This window comes from Ranitomeya imitator, chromosome 4, assembly GCF_032444005.1.
Source record: "Ranitomeya imitator isolate aRanImi1 chromosome 4, aRanImi1.pri, whole genome shotgun sequence".
Classification (NCBI taxonomy): domain Eukaryota; kingdom Metazoa; phylum Chordata; class Amphibia; order Anura; family Dendrobatidae; genus Ranitomeya; species Ranitomeya imitator.
In genome coordinates this window covers 250501140-250520941 of record NC_091285.1, presented here as the reverse complement: position 1 = coordinate 250520941, position 19802 = coordinate 250501140, and the positions used below count along the sequence as shown (strand labels likewise).

The 19802-nt window shown below is 44.5% G+C and overlaps 1 protein-coding gene across 1 annotated transcript in view; it reads left to right on the top strand.

Moving 5' to 3' along the window:
• RPAP3 (RNA polymerase II associated protein 3) overlaps positions 1 to 19802 on the top strand; it is a 113698-nt gene that overhangs the window by 62011 nt on the left and 31885 nt on the right. The window contains exon 13 of the mRNA XM_069764489.1: positions 16299 to 16528. Coding sequence (XP_069620590.1) covers positions 16299 to 16528 — 230 coding nt within the window. The remainder of the gene's footprint in view (positions 1 to 16298; positions 16529 to 19802) is intronic.

Below are 19802 nucleotides of genomic sequence, written 5' to 3'. Positions count from 1 at the left end.
TAGACTCTAACCTCTACATCATGGCCAAAGAGCTTTATAAGGATGTCAGGGACAAGATCATAGACCAGCACAAAGCTGGAATGGGCTACAAAACCATTAGTAAGATGCTGGATGAGAAGGAGACAACTGTTTGTGCAATAGTAAGAAAATGGAAGAAATACAAAATGACTGTCAATTGACATCGTTCTGGGGCACCATGCAAAATCTCACCTCATTGGGGTATCCTTGATCATGAAGAAGGTGAGTGATCAGCCTAAACTTACACGGGGAGAAATTGTTAATTATCTCAAGGCGGCTGGGACCACGGCCACCAAGAAAACCATTGGTAACACATTACGCTGTAAAGGTTTAAAATCCTGCAGTAGCCTGCAATATCCCCCTGCTTAAGGAAGCACATGTGCAGGCCCGTCTGAAGTTTGCCAATAAACACCTGGATGATTCTGTGAGTGATTGGGAGAAGGTGATGTGGTCAGATGAGACAAAAATTGAGATCTTTGCCATTAACTCAACTCGCAGTGTTTGGAGGAAGAGAAATGGTGCCCATAACCCAAAGAACAACGTCCCCACTGTCAAGCATGGAGGTGGAAACATTATATTTTGGGGTGTTTCTCTGCTAAGGGCACAGGACTACTTCACAGCATCAATGGGAGAATGGATGGAGCCATGTACCGTAAAATTCTGAGTGACAACCTCCTTCCCTCCGCCACGATATTAAAAATGGTTGGTGGCTCGGTCTTTCAGCAAGACAAGACCCAAAACATACAGGCAACGAAGGAGTGGCTCAAAAAGAAGTACATTAAGGTCATGGAGTGGCCTAGCCAGTCTCCAGACCTTAGTCCCGTAGAAAACGTATGGAGGGAGATGAAACTCTGAGTTGCCAAGCAACAGCCTCAAAATCTTAATGATTTAGATGATCTGCAAAGAGGAGTGGACCGAAATTACTCCTGACATGTGCACAAACCTCATCGTCAACTACAAAAAAAATGTCTGCTGTGCTTGCCAACAGGGGTTTTGCCACCAAGTGTTAAGTCTTGTTTGCCAGAGGGATCAAATACTTATTTCTCACTGCAAAATGCAAATAAATTTATATAACATATACAATTTGCTTTTATGGATTTTATTTTTGATATTCTATCTCTCAATGTTAAAATTAACTCACCCTTAAAATTATAGACCGTTCATGTCTTTTTCAGTGGGCAAACTTACAAAATCAGCAAGGGATCAAATACTTATTTCCCCCACTGTACGAGTTTATACAGCATTTGGGGCTGAAAGGTGGTGACCATAGGTTAAATTGGAAAAAAATGGTGACCTGTTCCCTTTTAAAGGTATTTTCTTTGGACATATGTTCTTTCCAGCAGAGGTCAGTCATGGGTAAGACAGGACAGAATTTCAGTTTTCTTCCTGTACTATGAGTTTACCTTTCCCAAAACCAATCTAATGTCATTGCAAATGCTCACTTAACAAGTCATGTTACTGTTTTTTAAGTATAGCTGATTGAAACTTATATTATACTAGCTGAAGAGCCCGGCAGTTGCCTGGGCATAGTAAATATGTGGTTAGTTATAGCACCTCACTTCTCTTATTTTCCCATCACACCTCTCATTTTCCCCCTTACATCTCTCATTTTCCCCCTCACTCATCTTATTCCCACCTAACACTTGTCATTTTGACCTCACATCTGTCATTTTCCAATGACTCCACTATTTTCCCTCACTTCTCTCATTTTGCACTCACACCTTTTTATTTTCACCTCACACCTCTCATTTTCACCTCACACCTCTCATTTTCCCCTCAGTATATACATGCTTGTCATCTCCCTTATATATAGTATACACCTGTATGTCATCTCCTGTATATAGTATATACCTGTGTCATCTCCTATATATAGTATATATCTGTGTCATCTCCTCTTGTATATAGTATATACGTGTGTCATCTCCTCTTATATATAGTATATACCTGTAAGTCATCTCCTCCTGTATATAGTATATATCTGTGTGTCATCTCCTCCTGTATATAGTATATACCTGTGTGTCATCTCCCCTGTATATAGTATGTACCTGTATGTCATCTCCTCCTATATATAGTATACTAGATCGTGGCCTGATTCTAACGCATCGGGTATTCTAGAATATGCATGTATGCATGTCCACGTAGTATATTGCACAGCCCACGTAGTATATTGCCCAGCCACGTAGTATATTGCCCAGCCACGTAGTATATTGCCCAGCCACGTAGTATATTGCCCAGCCACGTAGTATATTGCCCAGTCACGTAGTATATTGCCCAGCCACGTAGTATATTGCCCAGTCACGTAGTATATTGCCCAGTCACGTAGTATATTGCCCAGTCACGTAGTATATTGCCCAGTATAAGCAGCATACAGGTGACCAACAGCACTCACTTGCAGGGGCGCTCGTTTTAAGTCCAGGGAACCCTCCTGGAGAAACATATATCCAGAGAATAGGAAGAACAGCGCTCCAAACTGGTGTTATTGTCTAAAAAGAGAAGTCTTTATTCCAGCCATGGTGAGGTAGCAACGTTTCGGCCGCACATCCGGCCTTTTTCAAGCATACAACATAGTGCTGTGGGCTGTCTTAAATAGTGTGCACTCCACACAGGGAGCCAATCACCAATCACTGCCAGCCCACCATTAAAACATACAAAAAAATAAGCAAAAAAATAAAGTGCAAAACAGACATCAGATATATGTGAACATGTAAATCATATACAAATAGGTCACCTCTATATATGATAATATAATAATCACTTCATAAATGCAAAACATATAGTGTTTATTTATTTCTGCCCCATATGTTTCCATGATGCATGTTCATCTCCATAGCAACCACTTGTCAGTGGGTTTGGCTTCATGTCAGACTTCCTGTGTTGTCCCAGTCAGTTGCAGTAGTTGGCGCTGAATAACTTAAACACCCAATCCGGACTTCTAATACATCGGTGTGCAGCCCAAGCCACCAATGCAGTGAGATCATTCATTGAAACATACTTACAGCGTCATTGGTAATGTTCACCCTGGTCTTCCCCATGCTCTTCTGGTCTCGACACAGGTCGCGGTGTGCTTGCATCAGCGCCCCACGTCATTGCTGAGTAACCCCGCCTAAACGGGGAGGAGCTCAGCGCCGGCATGATGCATCCCAGCAACGCACACCGCAAACCCCACGTGATTGCAGATCACATGGATTGCCAAGGAAACTCCGATGCTCCACTCCGGTCAGCTGTAGTAACCATAGTAACCACATAACACTGCTAGCACTGCATAACCGCAGATCGCATAGGTTGCCGAGGGAACACCAATGTTATGCTCTATTCGGCTATAGCATCCATAATTATTATTCAAAGCGCTCATACTTCACCATAATGTTAGCCCATAGTTTAGTGAAGAGTCTAATCCGCTTATATGGGCATATTGGTACATAGGATGTAGCTTAATAATAGAGAAACCGCATCTAACTAAAAATAATCAGAGCATATATTCTATCTATATTATCGATAATCCAAAAAGTCTTACAATCATGGAACAACCATAGAGCATCATAATTATTAATACATATATCATGATGGCAGTTCAAATGGGACAGTCGGGGAGAATCCCAGACTGGACAAACCAGAATATTAGTATATATGATATAGGACTGTATAAATCCAGTATTTAATTCTAGTAAAGGATCCTAATATTCCATGCACCGACTGTCGCATTCGCTGTCCATCTGGTGACACACAAAAACAAAAACAGACACATATATGTTAAAAGCAATATCTGTACATATTAAAAACAAAGACGATGGCGATCCTAAGAAGGGGACATCAAATAATCAGGGCATGCAAATTTGTGGATTAAAGTCTATATTCAAACCCTTTGGTTGCAGTGCATTTAAAGTATAAATCCATCTCATTTCTTTGGTTTTTAACATTTTTAACCTATCCCCTCCCCTTCTTAAGGTTGGAACACTGTCAATGACTCTAAATCTTAATTGGTTCACTGAGTGCTTGTTCTCTAGGAAGTGCTTAGGAACCGGCAACTCTATTAAGGTACCTTCACACTAAGCGACGCTGCAGCGATACTGACAACGATGTCGATCGCTGCAGCGTCGCTGTTTGGTCGCTGGAGAGCTGTCACACAGACAGCTCTCCAGCGACCAACGATGCCGAGGTCCCCGGTAACCAGGGTAAACATCGGGTTACTAAGCGCAGGGCCGCGCTTAGTAACCCGATGTTTACCCTGGTTACCATCGTAAAAGTAAAAAAACAAACACTACATACTTACCTTCAGCTGTCTGTCCCCGGCGCTCTGCTTCCCGCACTGACTGTGAGCACAACGGCCGGAAAGCAGAGCGGTGATGTCACCGCTCTGCTTTCCGGCTGACCGGCGCTGACAGCCAGAGCAGAGAAGTACAGCGCCGGGGACAGACAGCTGAAGGTAAGTATGTAGTGTTTGTTTTTTTTACTTTTACGCTGGTAACCAGGGTAAACATCGGGTTACTAAGCGCGACCCTGCACTTAGTAACCCGATGTTTACCCTAGTTACCAGTGAAGACATCGCTGAATCGGTGTCACACACGCCGATTCAGCGATGTCTGCAGGGAGTCCAGCGATGAAAGAAAGTTCTGGCCTTCTAGCTCCGACCAACGACATCACAGCAGGATCCTGATCGCTGCTGCGTGTCAAACACAACGATATCGCTAGCCAGGATGCTGCAACGTCACGGATCGCTATCGTTATCGTTGTGAAGTTGTTTAGTGTGAAGGTACCTTTAGTCCCGTTCTGATCGTGCTTTTATGTTTACTGATGCGTGTTCTAATCTCAGTGGTGGTCTCACCGATATACACCAATCCACATGGGCATGTAATCATATAGATGACATAGCTCGATGTGCAGGTGTATCTCTCTTTTAGATAGAATTTCTTTCCCGTCAAGGGGTGACAAAAAGAATCTGCTTTTAGCATGTTGTTGCAACATGCGCAACCAAGGCATGGGAAATTCCCAAGTCTTGGTGCGCTAAAAGTTTGCTGATATGACACGCTAGAAGTGCTGAAGTCGGATTTCACTAATTTGTCACCCAAATTTTTCCCCCTCCTGTAAGACATCATGGGGAATGTTCTAAAACTAGGGACTTGTGGTAGGCCACGTTGTACAAGGGTCCAATGATTCTTTATGATGTCACCAATGCGGTTGCTCACTGAACTATACGTAGACACAAACGGAACCCGTTCGCATCTAGGTTTCACTGAATTTTTATTCCTAGCACTTTCACGTGAGGTATTAAGAGCCTTCGTTTTAAAGTTAAAGACTCTTTGGATTATTGATAATATAGATAGAATATATGCTCTGATTATTTTTAGTTAGATGCGGTTTCTCTATTATTAAGCTACATCCTATGTACCAATATGCCCATATAAGCGGATTAGACTCTTCACTAAACTATGGGCTAACATTATGGTGAAGTATGAGCGCTTTGAATAATAATTATGGATGCTATAGCCGAATAGAGCATAACATTGGTGTTCCCTCGGCAACCTATGCGATCTGCGGTTATGCAGTGCTAGCAGTGTTATGTGGTTACTATGGTTACTACAGCTGACCGGAGTGGAGCATCGGAGTTTCCTTGGCAATCCATGTGATCTGCAATCACGTGGGGTTTGCGGTGTGCGTTGCTGGGATGCATCATGCCGGCGCTGAGCTCCTCCCCGTTTAGGCGGGGTTACTCAGCAATGACGTGGGGCGCTGATGCAAGCACACCGCGACCTGTGTCGAGACCAGAAGAGCATGGGGAAGACCAGGGTGAACATTACCAATGACGCTGTAAGTATGTTTCAATGAATGATCTCACTGCATTGGTGGCTTGGGCTGCACACCGATGTATTAGAAGTCCGGATTGGGTGTTTAAGTTATTCAGCGCCAACTACTGCAACTGACTGGGACAACACAGGAAGTCTGACATGAAGCCAAACCCACTGACAAGTGGTTGCTATGGAGATGAACATGCATCATGGAAACATATGGGGCAGAAATAAATAAACACTATATGTTTTGCATTTATGAAGTGATTATTATATTATCATATATAGAGGTGACCTATTTGTATATGATTTACATGTTCACATATATCTGATGTCTGTTTTGCACTTTATTTTTTTGCTTATTTTTTTGTATGTTTTAATGGTGGGCTGGCAGTGATTGGTGATTGGCTCCCTGTGTGGAGTGCACACTATTTAAGACAGCCCACAGCACTATGTTGTATGCTTGAAAAAGGCCGGATGTGCGGCCGAAACGTTGCTACCTCACCATGACTGGAATAAAGACTTCTCTTTTTAGACAATAACACCCGTTTGGAGCACTGTTCTTCCTATTCTCTGTAGTATATTGCCCAGTCACGTAGTATATTGCCCAGTCACGTAGTATGTTGCCCAGTCACGTAGGATATTGCCCAGTCACGCAGTATATTGCCTAGCCACGTAGTATATTGCACAGACCACGTAGTATATTGCCCAGTCACGTAGTATATTGCCCAGTCACGTAGTATATTGCCCAGTCACGTAGTATATTGCCCAGTCACGTAGTATATTGCCCAGTCACGTAGTATATTGCCCAGTCACGTAGTATATTGCCCAGCCACGTAGTATATTGCCCAGCCACGTAGTATATTGCACAGCGACGTAGTATACAGCACAGAGCCACGTAGTATACAGCACAGACACGTAGTATATTGGCCAGTCACGTAGTATATTGCCTAGCCACTTAATATATTGCCCAGCCACGTATGTAACAGGTTAAAAAAGACTTAAAAGCTTCTGGTTCCAGGGTTGGTATGAGCGCTGGACCTGTGATGACGTCGCGGTCACGTGACGTCATGGCAGATCCTTCTCGCATAGCATCCTTAGCACCGGAACCTGCCGCTTGCACTGCCGAGGACAGGACGCCACGTCGGAGGGTGAGAATAACGTGTTTTTTTTTTTGTAACATTAGATCTTTTTACTATTAATGCATACGCAGCATCAATAGTAAAAACTTGGTCACACAGGGTTAATAGCAGCGGTTACGGAGTGCGGTACCCGCGGCCCGTTACCGCTGGCATTAACCCTGTGTGAGCAGTGAGTGGAGGGGAGTATGCGGGCGCCGGGCACTGCAGGGGAGTAGGGAGGGACTAATCAGACTGTGCCCATCGCTAATTGGTCACGGCAGCCATGACAGGTAGCTGGCGAGTCCAATCAGCGACGCGGGATTTCCGTGATGGAAGTTGCCGACAGACAGACAGACGGAAGTACCCCTTAGACAATTATATATATATATATATATATATATATATATATATAGATACCTGTAAGTCATCTCCTCCTGTATATAGTATATATGTGTCATCTTCTCCTGTATATAGTATATATCTGTGTGTCATCTCCTCCTGTATATAGTATATACCTGTGTCATCTCCCCTGTATATAGTATGTGCCTGCAAGTCATCTCCTCCTGTATATAGTATATACCTGTGTGTCATCTGCTCCTGTATATAGTATATACGTGTGTCATCTCCCCTGTATATAGTATATACCTGTGTGTCATCTCCCCTGTATATAGTATGTACCTGTGTCATCTGCTCCTGTATATAGTATATACCTGTCTCATCTCCCCTGTATATAGTATATATGTGTGTCATCTTCCCTGTATATAGTATATACCTGTGTCATGTCCCCTGTATATAGTATATACCTGTGTCATCTCCTGTATATAGTATATACCTGTGTGTCATCTCCCCTGTGTGTCATCTCCCCTGTATATAGTATATACCTGTGTGTCATCTCCTCCTGCATTAGACCTCGTTCACACGTTATTTGCTCAGTATTTTTACCTCAGTATTTGTAAGCTAAATTGGCAGCCTGATAAATCCCCAGCCAACAGGAAGCCCTCCCCCCTGGCAGTATATATTAGCTCACACATACACATAATAGACAGGTCATGTGACTGACACAGCTGCTGTATTTCCTATATGGTACATTTGTTGCTTTTGTAGTTTGTCTGCTTATTAATCAGATTTTTATTTTTGAAGAATAATACCAGACTTGTGTGTGTTTTAGGGCGAGTTTCATGTGTCAAGTTGTTTGTGTTGAGTTGTGTGTGGCGACATGCGTGTAGCAACTTTTTGTGTGTCGAGTTGCATGTGACAGGTTAGTGTAGCAAGTTGTGTGGAGCAAGTTTTGCGCATGGCGAGTTTTGCACGTGGCGAGTTTTGTGTGGTACGTTTTGAGTATGTGCAAGTTTTGTGTGAGGCAACTTTTGCATGTGTTGCAACTTTTGTGCATGTGGCAATTCTTCCGCGTGTGCAAGTTTTGCGTGTGGCGAGTTTTCCATGAGGTGAGTTTTGCACGTGTTGCGAGTTTTGCGTGAGCCTAGTTTTGCATGTGGCGAGTTTTGGATGTGGCGAATTTTGCTCTTGGCGAGTTTTGAGTGGCGACTTTTGTGTTTCGACTTTTATGTGGCGAGGTTGGTGTATGTGTGGTACAATGTGTGCTGAGGGTGGTATATGTGTTCAAGCACGTGGTAGTGTGTGGCGCATTTTTTGTGTGTGTTCAAATCCCTGTGTGTGGTGAGTATCCCATGTCGGGGCCCCACCTTAGCAACTGTACGGTATATACTCTTTGGCGCCATCGCTCTCACTCTTTAAGTCCCCCTTGCTCACATCTGGCAGCTGTCAATTTGCCCCCAACACTTTTCCTTTCACTTTTTCCCCATTATGTAGATAGAGGCAAAATTGGTGAATTGGAACGTGCGGGGTTAAAATTTCGCCTCACAACATAGTCTATGACGCTCACGGGGTCCAGACGTGTGGCTGTATCTGCGACGGTGCAGATGCCAATCCCGGACACACACACACACACACACACACATACAGCTTTATGTGTTAGATGATAATTACTTATGTCCATAATTCTGCTATTTGGAAGAGGAAGCTGTTAAATGGGGCTCCAGTTGCCCCACCTCCAACCATACCCTTGCTGAGGCACTGCTAAACGAAAGGAGGTTGGTGTCCTTGGTGCAAACCCTTAAAAATATATAACATGGTATGTGCAATAAACTATGGAATGGCAGGTAATCAACAGTAAAAAGTGCAATTGAAAAATAGGTACGTGAGCATAAAATGTTTTTTTGGACTGTCTGCAATGAGATATATGGTACTTTATTTTTACAAAAAGAGAACTATTTTGCATCTACAATGTATCCAGATGGAATTTAGTAGATTACCGTATATACTCATTTTTCAAGCAGAAGATTGAGAATATCAGAGACCGTTTTAGTCGACAACCCCCAGAGCCCTTCCTCCCAACTACCCACCTCCAAAACCAACTTCTCCACCGTTACAGAAGATAGACTCTCCACTCTACTCTCAAGATCGCACCTCACCACCTGTGCACTTGATCCGATCCCTTCCAACTTCATCCCAAACCTCGCCACAGTCTTCATCCCAACTCTAACCCATCTCTTCAACCTATCACTAACAACTGGTGTTTTCCCCTCAAGCTTTAAACATACCTCAATCACACCTATCCTCAAAAAGCCCTCTCTTGACCCATCCTCTGTATCTAGCTATCGCCCTATATCACTTCTCCCCTATGCCTCAAAACTACTGGAACAACACGTCCATCTTGATCTATCTTCCCATCTCTCTTCCTGCTCCCTCTTCGACAGCTTACAATCTGGCTTCCGGTAACACCACTCCACTGAAACTGCCCTAAGGTCACCAATGACCTATTAACCGCCAAGAGCAAGCGACACTACTTTGTTCTCCTCCTCTTGGACCTGTCCTCTGCCTTTGACACAGTGGACAATTCCTTCTTACTACAGACCCTCTCATCCTTTGGCATCACAGACTTGGCCCTATCCTGGATCTCATCATACCTAACTGACTGAACATTTAGCGTCTCCCATTCACACACCACCTCCTCACCTCGCCCCCTATCTGTCGGAGTCCCGCAAGGTTCAGTTCTAGGGCCCCTGCTCTTCTCCATTTACACTTTTGGCCTGGGACAGCTCATAGAATCTCACGGTTTTCAGTATCATCTCTATGCTGATGACACACAGATCAACATCTCTGGACCAGATATCACCACCCTACTAACCAGAATCCCTCAATGTATATCCGCTATTTCTTCCTTCTTCTCCGCTAGATTTCTAATACTTAACATGGACAAAACAGAATTCATTGTCTTTCCCCCATCTCACGCGATCCCACCTCAACGAACCTATCCATTACAGTAAACTGCTGCCCACTCTCCCCAGTCCCACAAGTTCGCTGCCTCGAGGTAATCCTTGACACTGATCTCTCCTTCAAACCGCATATCCAAGCCCTTTCCATTTCCTGCCGCCTTCAACTCAAAAATATTTCACGGATCCGCACATTCCTAAACCAAGAATCTGCAAAAACCCTAGTCCATGCCCTCATCATCTCCCGCCTCGACTACTGTAACCTCCTGCTCTGTGGCCTCCCATCGAACACTCTCGCACCCCTCCAATCTATTCTAAACTCAGCTGCCCTACTAATCCGCTATTCCCCGGTCTCTCCCCTCTGTCAATCCCTTCACTGGCTCCCCGTTACCCAGAGACTCCAGTACAAAAGCCTAACCATGACATACAAAGCCATCCACAACCTGTCTCTTCCGTACATCTGTGACCTCGTCTCCCGATACTTACCTGCACGCAACCTCCGATCCTCACAAGATCTCCTTCTCTACTCCCCTCTTATCTCCTCTTCCCACAATCGCATACAAGATTTCTCTCGCGCATCACCCCTTCTCTGGAACTCTCTACCACAACATATCAGACTCTCACCTACCATCGAAACCTTCAAATAGAACCTGAAGACCTACCTCTTCCGACAAGCCTACAACCTGCAGTAACCACCGATCGACCAAACCACTGCACGACCAGCTCTACCCTCGCCTACTGTATCCTCACCCATCCCTTGTAGATTATGAGCCCTCGCGAGCAGGGTCCTCTCTCCTCCTATACCAGCTGTGACTTGTATTGTTTAAGATTATTGTACTTGTTTTATTATGTATACCCCTCCTCACATGTAAAGCGCCATGGAATAAATGGCGCTGAAATAATAAATAATAATAATACTCGTGTATAAGCCGAGATTTTCGGCACATTTTTTTTCTGCTGAAAACGCCCCTCTCAGCTTATACACGAGTCATTGCTGGCAGGGGAGGGGGGTGGGTTGAGCAGAAGACATCATACTCACCCTACTGGAGTCATTGCTGCATATCAGTCCCTGCATCTCGGGCGCTGGCATCTCTCTTCCTGTCTTCCTTCCTGTGCTGAGCGGTCACGTGGTATCGCTCATTAAAGTAATGAATATGCACGCGTCTCCACTCCCATAGGCATGGAGCGCATAATCATTACTTTAATAAGCGGTACCATGTGGCCGCTCAGCACAGGAAGGAAGACAGGAAGAGAGATGCAGGCGCCTGAGATGCAAGGACTTATATATGCAGCGCCAGGAGGGTGAGCCTTGCGATATTCACCTGTACCCTTTCCACCGCCGTGCTGTCTTTTGTGTCCTCTGGCTGTGACGTTCAGGTCAGAGGGAGTGATAACGTCTTTAGTATGCGTGCTGCCCTCTGCCTGAACAGTCACTGCAGAGAGCCGGTGACGCTGAGGAGCAGCGGGCAGTGACGAAAGGTGAGTATGTCATTTTTCTTTTTAATCGCAGCAGCAGCATTATATGTGGCTTATTTTAATATGGATCATCTTATGGGGCCATCATTAACCTTTGTGCAGCATTATATGGGGCGTATTTTAATATGGAGCATCTTATGGGGCCATCATGAACTGTATGGAGCATTATATGGGGCTCCTGATTCAATATGGATATTCAAAAACATTTAACCTACTGATGTCTCAATTAATTTTACTTTTATTGGTATCTATTTTTATTTTTGAAATTTACCAGTAGCTGCTGCATTTTCCACCCTAGGCTTATACTCGAGTCATTAAGTTTTCCCAGTTTTTTGTGGCAAAATTAGGAGGGTTGGCTTATACTCGAGTATATACGGCAAATGACTCAATTGTGTCTAAATCTGTGAATGTTAAAAAAGGCACCCCGCCACAGCAGCTTAGGCTGGTTTCACATTTGCGTTTTTTTTTTTTTTTCGTTTTTGTGCAAAAAAACGCAAAAAAAGCATGCAGTTCTTTTCCTATACTTAACATTAAAAACGCATGCGTTTTTTTGCATGCGTTTTTGCAACGCATGCTGTTTTTTTCTGCATGCATTGTGTTGCAGAAATGCAACATGTAGTAATTTTAGTGGCGTTTTTTTGCGGCAAAAAGAACCTATTGATGTCTATGTAAACGCATGCGTTTTTAAGCACATGCGTTTGCATGCGTTATTAAACGCATGCGTTTTTATAGAAAAACACAAGAATACACACTGAAAAGCCACCCCCCAACCCTAACCCTAGGGATCCTAACCCTAAGGGTTAGGATCCCTAGGGTTAGGATCCCTAGGGTTAGGGTTAGGATCCCTAGGGTTAGGATCCCTAGGGTTAGGGTCCCTAGGGTTAGGATCCCTAGGGTTAGGGTTAGGATCTCTAGGGTTAGGGTCCCTAGGGTTAGGGTTAGGGTCCCTAGGGTTAGAGTTAGGGTTAGAGTTAGGGTTAGAGTTAGGGTTAGAGTTAGGGTTAGAGTTAGGGTTAGGGTTAGAGTTAGGGTTAGGGTTAGAGTTAGGGTTAGAGTTAGGGTTAGAGTTAGGGTTAGAGTTAGGGTTAGAGTTAGGGTTAGAGTTAGGGTTAGAGTTAGGGTTAGAGTTAGGGTTAGAGTTAGGGTTAGAGTTAGGGTTAGAGTTAGGGTTAGAGTTAGGGTTAGAGTTAGGGTTAGAGTTAGGGTTAGAGTTAGGGTTAGAGTTAGGGTTAGAGTTAGGGTTAGAGTTAGGGTTAGAGTTTGGGTTAGGGTTACAGTTTGGGTTAGGGTTAGAGTTTTTGTTTTAGGGTTAGGATTCCTAGGGTTGCTAGGGATCCTAACCCTAACCCTAGGTATTTCTGTTTATAGTGGGTTTTCTAGTTGATTTTGATGATTGGCAGCTGTCACACACTTCTCATCATGCGTTTCAAAAACGCAAACGCAGGAAAAAACGCATGTAAACGCGTCAAAACGCCGCGTTTGCGGTAAAACATGCAAAAACGCATGCGCCTAAAAAACGCAGCGTTTAACCGCGTTTTTTCACCAAATGCGTTTGCGTTTAAAACGCTGCGTTTTTAAACGCAAATGTGAAACCAGCCTTAGTGTGTCAGCGACCCCCACCGCCAAAGCAGCACTGAGTATCGGCGACCCTCCCCCCGCCACCACAGCATCACTGAGTGTCAGCACCCCCTGCCACCGCCACAGCAGCACTGAGTGTTGGCGACCCCCGCCACCACAGCATCTCTGTGTATGTGTTTCAGACATGGGCTTGTGCGACTCTCTCTTTGCCTGTCTCAGAGATGGGTCACTGACAGACTCTGTGCTACTGTGCGGGGGGCAATGACATACTCTGTGCTGCTGTGCGGGGGGCAATGACATACTCTGTGCTGCTGTGCGGGGAGCACTGACATACTCTGTGCTGCTGTGCGGGGAGCACTGACATACTCTGTGCTGCTGTGCGGGAGCACTGACATACTCTGTGCTGCTGTGGCAGGGTCTCTGGAGGGGTCGGTGTACGTATGAGCGGCTGATCAGTGTTGGCTCCCGATGCAGAAGAGGCACTGAACAAACAAAAATCAACATTTACCGCAGTCATCAAGAAATGGACCATCTGTAAAAAAAAAAGTGTCCAGACAGTTACCGTACCAGTATACATGTAAAAACGCTAAAAAGATCTACGGTATTTGTAAATGAGGTATAGCCATAAATAAATTCTAAAGTAATCCTCTTGTTACCTTTTGTGATATTTGATACAAGTAATAAAGATCTACAGTACTTTTATAATTTATACCTGGCTATAGCTCTTTTTCAATGCAAAACACAGTGGAATCTTTCATCAAGGAAAGCAGACATCCCCAAAAGACAATGTATTAACAAAATTTAGATGAAATACAAATTATTGAAAAATGACAATTAAAATATAAATATATCAATGGCACCACATAACAAATTATTAATCAAATTATAAGACCTACAATTTCCAAAATGAATGAATGCCGCATCTATTTGTCATATACGTGTTGGGTAACATTCCTTTTAGAAGTTGTAGGTCTTATCATTTGATGAATACTCCATTCAGGATTACTATGGTAATTTTACTGGTTAATTTATATATTTCTATTTTAATTAGCATTTTTCTATAAATTGCATTTCTCCTTCGCCTCATTGGGGAACACAGACCGTGGGTGTATGCTGCTGCCACTAGGAGGCTGACACTAAGTGATACAAAGAAAGTGATCTCCTCCCCTGCAGTATAAACCCTCCTGCTGGCTCTCAGCTTACCAGTTCTTGCTTAGTGTCTGTAGGAGGCACATGGGTCTGGTTCAGACCCCAACGTTTTTATTTTATTTTTTACTTTTCTGTACATTTTTATTTTTTAATTAATGGAGTGAAGGGGCGACGGATCCTTTCAAGGTTCCAATCTCCCCCCGAATAATCAACAGGCGAGAACGCCGAGTATACCTCCCACGTACCCTCTCCTGCGACGTGGGAAGCCATGCCTAACCTCACTTCAGGGGCGACGGTTCCTTCACGGTCCCGATCTTCCCACACCAGCAGCAGGCGACCACATGGAGTGTCACCTCCATGTATCCTCTCCTGGAGCCAGGCCTATTGCCGGACAACTGGCCCTGTCCACCCGGGGGCTGAACTCCGTGGATGTACAGAGGCCCCTCTCTTTGGCGTCTGAGCAACCCCCCTGTCCCACCACTGTTAAAGCGGATGGCACAAGGAGGTGGATGGTCCCTCTCCTCCTCCCTAACAAAGGATTGAGATTTACACCTTTATCCCTGCACCGTTTTTGCTGCAATACCCGACCTGCAGTCATCCGCGGCGGCTCCATGCTGGGACGCGCACCGATGGTGAGTGGATCCAGTCAGCGGTGGGCCTCTGCCAGCGGGATATTCACATGCTCACAGGCAGTCTCAGGCTTCCCTGTGGCTCACCTCCCCGAGGTAACGCTCCAGCCGGATGCAAAAATTTAGCCTCCGGCTTCGGCAGATGTGTAGGCCGCACCCCGGAAGCGCCCTAAGGCGGCTCTGCCCACTTTTCTGGCGCTTCTCGCCTGGCACGGAAGCGCTCAGTTTTCTCGGCCACTACAACGCCCCTCACTTCTACTGCTGGTATCGCTCCCGCCGGCTGCACAAATTTATAAATTTTCAGGGGGAACACTGAAGTCCAGAGTATTAATTAGGAGCGCCTTCTCCCTGGCCAGCAGCAGTAGGTGAGTCTGGGGAGCAGTGCGCTCATGTGAGACAACCTCCTTTTAAACAAGATGTTAGCAGGGCTGTGGAGTTGGTAAGCCAAACCACAGACTCCGACGCCCAACTCCTCAATTTCACTGACTTCCAACTTCACTAGCATGATTAGCAGCCCATATACTCTTTTATTCTTTCCGACATCCTAAAATTCAATTGGATTTTAGCAAAAGAAAAGATCAAAACACCATTCACAGTTTTTAAGGCTGCGGAGCTGAAATCGGCATTAAAGCAAGTGCATATACTATAACGTGCCACTGTCATTAGCCTCGTGAGCCTTAGGCTACGTTCACATTAGCGTTTTGCATGTTTGCGTCGGGCGACGCAGCGGCGACGCATGCGTCATGCGCCCCTATATTTAACGTGGGGGACGCATGGACATGCGTTGTGCGACACATGCGGTTTTTTTGCCGCAAGCGTCGGGCGCAGAAAACGCAACAAGTTGCATTTTTCTTGCGTCCAAATTTCGGCAAAAAACGACGCATGCGTCGCAAAACGCAGCGTTTTTGCGTGCGTTTTGGTGCATTTTTATTTGCGTTGTGTGTTGCGTCGCCGATGGAGCGGCGCACAACGCAAATATGAACGTAGCCTTAGAGATGCCCATGACTCTGTGTGTGTGGAGCTTAGGGTGCTGTTTGCTGAATCCGCAGCTTCTGAACTAAGGACTCGTGGGAATGGCCATAATGCCTCTCAAATAATCAGTCTGCCAACAAGCTTGTTGTCCTTATCCCATAGCCACTGGCAGAAGTTTGAATACAGTTCTGGATGATCATAAATGTAATATTTTCTTGGTTGAATTTTTGGACATATAAATACCTTTTGTTTCTGATTGCAAATATTTCATAATTTTAGAAACCTTTGAGGAGGATGGAAATTGAGGAGATTGGAGGTTTGTTACTAGCTCCAGTGGATGTTATTGGTAAATCTCACGATGATGATAATGGTAGTGTTTTAATCCAACCTGAGGAGCCTGAAAAAGGTAATGAAGACTTGAATTCTAAAGAACCAATTTCCATTTACCCAGAAGCTCCCAGTGCAAAGATGTTAAAGATTGAGGAAATCAGCGATTTGCCAACACATCAGTAAGTACTAACTAACCATTTGATCATTTATAAAAAATGTTTTGAGTTGTGATAAAAGAATGCTTTCCTACACATATGTATGTAGTGTACCCTGATTCCCCACCTATGCTGAGAAATACATTACCAAAGTCGCCGTTTTCGCCTGTCAATCAGGCTGGTCAGGTCGGGTGGGCGTGGTGACATCGCTCTTTTCTTCCCCAGCTTTCCGTTGGTGGCGTAGTGGTGTGCGCATGTCGCAGTGACGAATCCACTGCGCGCACGTGAAGAAGCAGCGCGCGATCTACGCTATTACCCCCTGTCATCGGTGGGGGCGGCCATCTTCCTGGGGCCGCGCGTGCGCAGATGGAGTGCTCTGCTGCACGGGGCTTCAGGAAAATGGCCGCGGGATGCCGCACGTGCGCAGAAGAGATCGCGGCGGCCATTTTCCCAAAGCCGAGTTTGCATCTCGGCTTTGGGAAAATGGCCGCCGCGATCTCTTCTGCGCACGCGCGGCATCCCGCGGCCATTTTCCTGAAGCCCCGTGCAGCAGAGCACTTCATCTGCACACGCGCGGCCCCAGAAAGATGGCCGCCCCCACCGATGAAAGGGATAACAGCGCAGATCGCGCGCTGTTTCTTCACGTGCGCGCAGGGAATTCGGAACTTGGACATGCGCACACCACTACGCCACCAACGGAAAGCTGGGGAAGAAAAGAGCGATGTCACCACGCCCACCTGACCTGACCAGCCTGATTGACAGGAGAAAACGGCGACTTTGGTAATGTATTTCTCAGCATAGGTGGGGAATCAGGGTACACTACATACACTATAGTAACGCACAGCGCAGGCCCTATTTAACAGTATTTATATCTCAATCTGAAAAAACGGGGTGACAGGTTCCCTTTAATATTGCAATACCATACATCCCTATAATAAGGCACATAATATGCGTGCAGGATACTTCAATAATATAGAAACTTTAGTCATATGGCAAAAAGAAAAAATGTAACTGATGAAAAAAGGCGTACAACAAAAATGGTGATGAATGAGACAGTAATAGTACGCATAGGACCTGCGGGAGGGGGAGGGAGAGGGGGAACTAGACAATGCAAGAGCCCAAAACCTCAATCCCATGGGAAAAAAAAAAAAACTAGTCATACCCACAGTCCAAAGCCATAGAGAAAAATCTTGTGAAGTGGGGAAGCAGAATGTGGGATAGGCTCCCACGCGTATCGCCGCCTGAGTAGCGGCTTCCTCAGGGAAAAGATATCTAGTTTTTTTTTGTTTTGTTTTTTTTCCCCATGGGATTGAGGTTTTGGGCTCTTGCATTGTCTAGTTCCCCCTCTCCCTCCCCCTCCCGCAGGTCCTATGCGTACTATTACTGAGACACTTCATATATTAACATCTCTTATGCTTTTCTATTTTTTCTACTGTCTCATTCATCACCATTTTTGTTGTATGCCTTTTTTCATCAGTTACATTTTTTCTTTTTGCCATATGACTAAAGTTTCTATATTATTGAAGTATCCTGCACGCATATTATGTGCCTTATTATAGGGATGTATGGTATTGCAGTATTAACATCTTTACACCCATTTCATGGAGTGGTCATTTATCCTTGCATTATCTTCGCTTGTGCAGTCAGATTCTTGTGATAACATTATTGTGGGAAGCACATGTTTTGTGGGCTGTCATTTTCCTCATTCTAGGATATGATATATGATATATGATATATATATATATATATATATATATATATATATATATATATATATATATATATATATATATATATATATATATATATATATATATATATGCATGTTTTCTTGCATGTTTGCGTTTTTTAAGTGTTTTTAATGGTTTTTGTGTTGTTGTTTTGTGTGTGTACTTATGTGCAGTCTTGAGTTTTTTGCCAATTTAATAATAAAAACTATTTTTGATACTGGATTATATACGGAGGTGTTCCTGTCTATGTGGGCATGATCTTTTTCTTGCTCTTTCTTCATGTTTAATCACAAGCCCACAGTGAACCTTCCAATCTTTGTTGTATTTTTGCGGTGCCCTCCATTTATATATTTATTCCTTATACATACCAGGATGGGGACGCAGGATGGGTGCAGCACATGACAGGATGGGGGCGCAGGATGGGTGCAGCACATGACAGGATGGGGACGCAGGATGGGTGCAGCACATGACAGGATGGGTGCAGCACATGACAGGATGGGGGCGCAGGATGGGTGCAGCACATGACAGGATGGGGACGCAGGATGGGTGCAGCACATGACAGAATGGGGACGCAGGATGGGGCAGCACATGACAGGATGGGGACGCAGGATGGGTGCAGCACATGACAGGATGGGGACGCAGGATGGGTGCAGCACATGACAGGATGGGGACGCAGGACTGAGCAGCACATACCATATGTGTATATATATATATGTGTATATATATATATATATATATATATATATATATATATATATATATATATATATATATATACAGTGGGGCAAAAAAGTATTTAGTCAGTCAGCAATAGTGCAAGTTCCACCACTTAGAAAGATGAGAGGCATCTGTAATTTACATCATAGGTGGACCTCAACTATGGGAGACAAACTGAGAAAAAAAAATCCAGAAAATCACATTGTCTGTTTTTTTATCATTTTATTTGCATATTAAGGGGGAAAATAAGTATTTGGTCAGAAACAAAATTTCATCCCAATACTTTGTAATATATCCTTTGTTGGCAATGACAGAGGTCAAACGTTTTCTGTAAGTCTTCACAAGGTTGCCACACACTGTTGTTGGTATGTTGGCCCATTCCTCCATGCAGATCTCCTCTAGAGCAGTGATGTTTTTGGCTTTTCGCTTGGCAACACGGACTTTCAACTCCCTCCAAAGGTTTTCTATAGGGTTGAGATCTGGAGACCGGCTAGGCCACTCCAGGACCTTGAAATGCTTCTTACGAAGCCACTCCTTCGTTGCCCTGGCGGTGTGCTTTGGATCATTGTCATGTTGAAAGACCCAGCCACGTTTCATTTTCAATGCCCTTGCTGATGGAAGGAGGTTTGCACTCAAAATCTCACGATACATGGCCCCATTCATTCTTTCATGTACCCGGATCAGTCGTCCTGGCCCCTTTGCAGAGAAACAGCCCCAAAGCATGATGTTTCCACCACCATGCTTTACAGTAGGTATCGTGTTTGATGGATGCAACTCAGTATTCTTTTTCCTCCAAACATGACAAGTTGTGTTTCTACCAAACAGTTCCAGTTTGGTTTCATCAGACCATA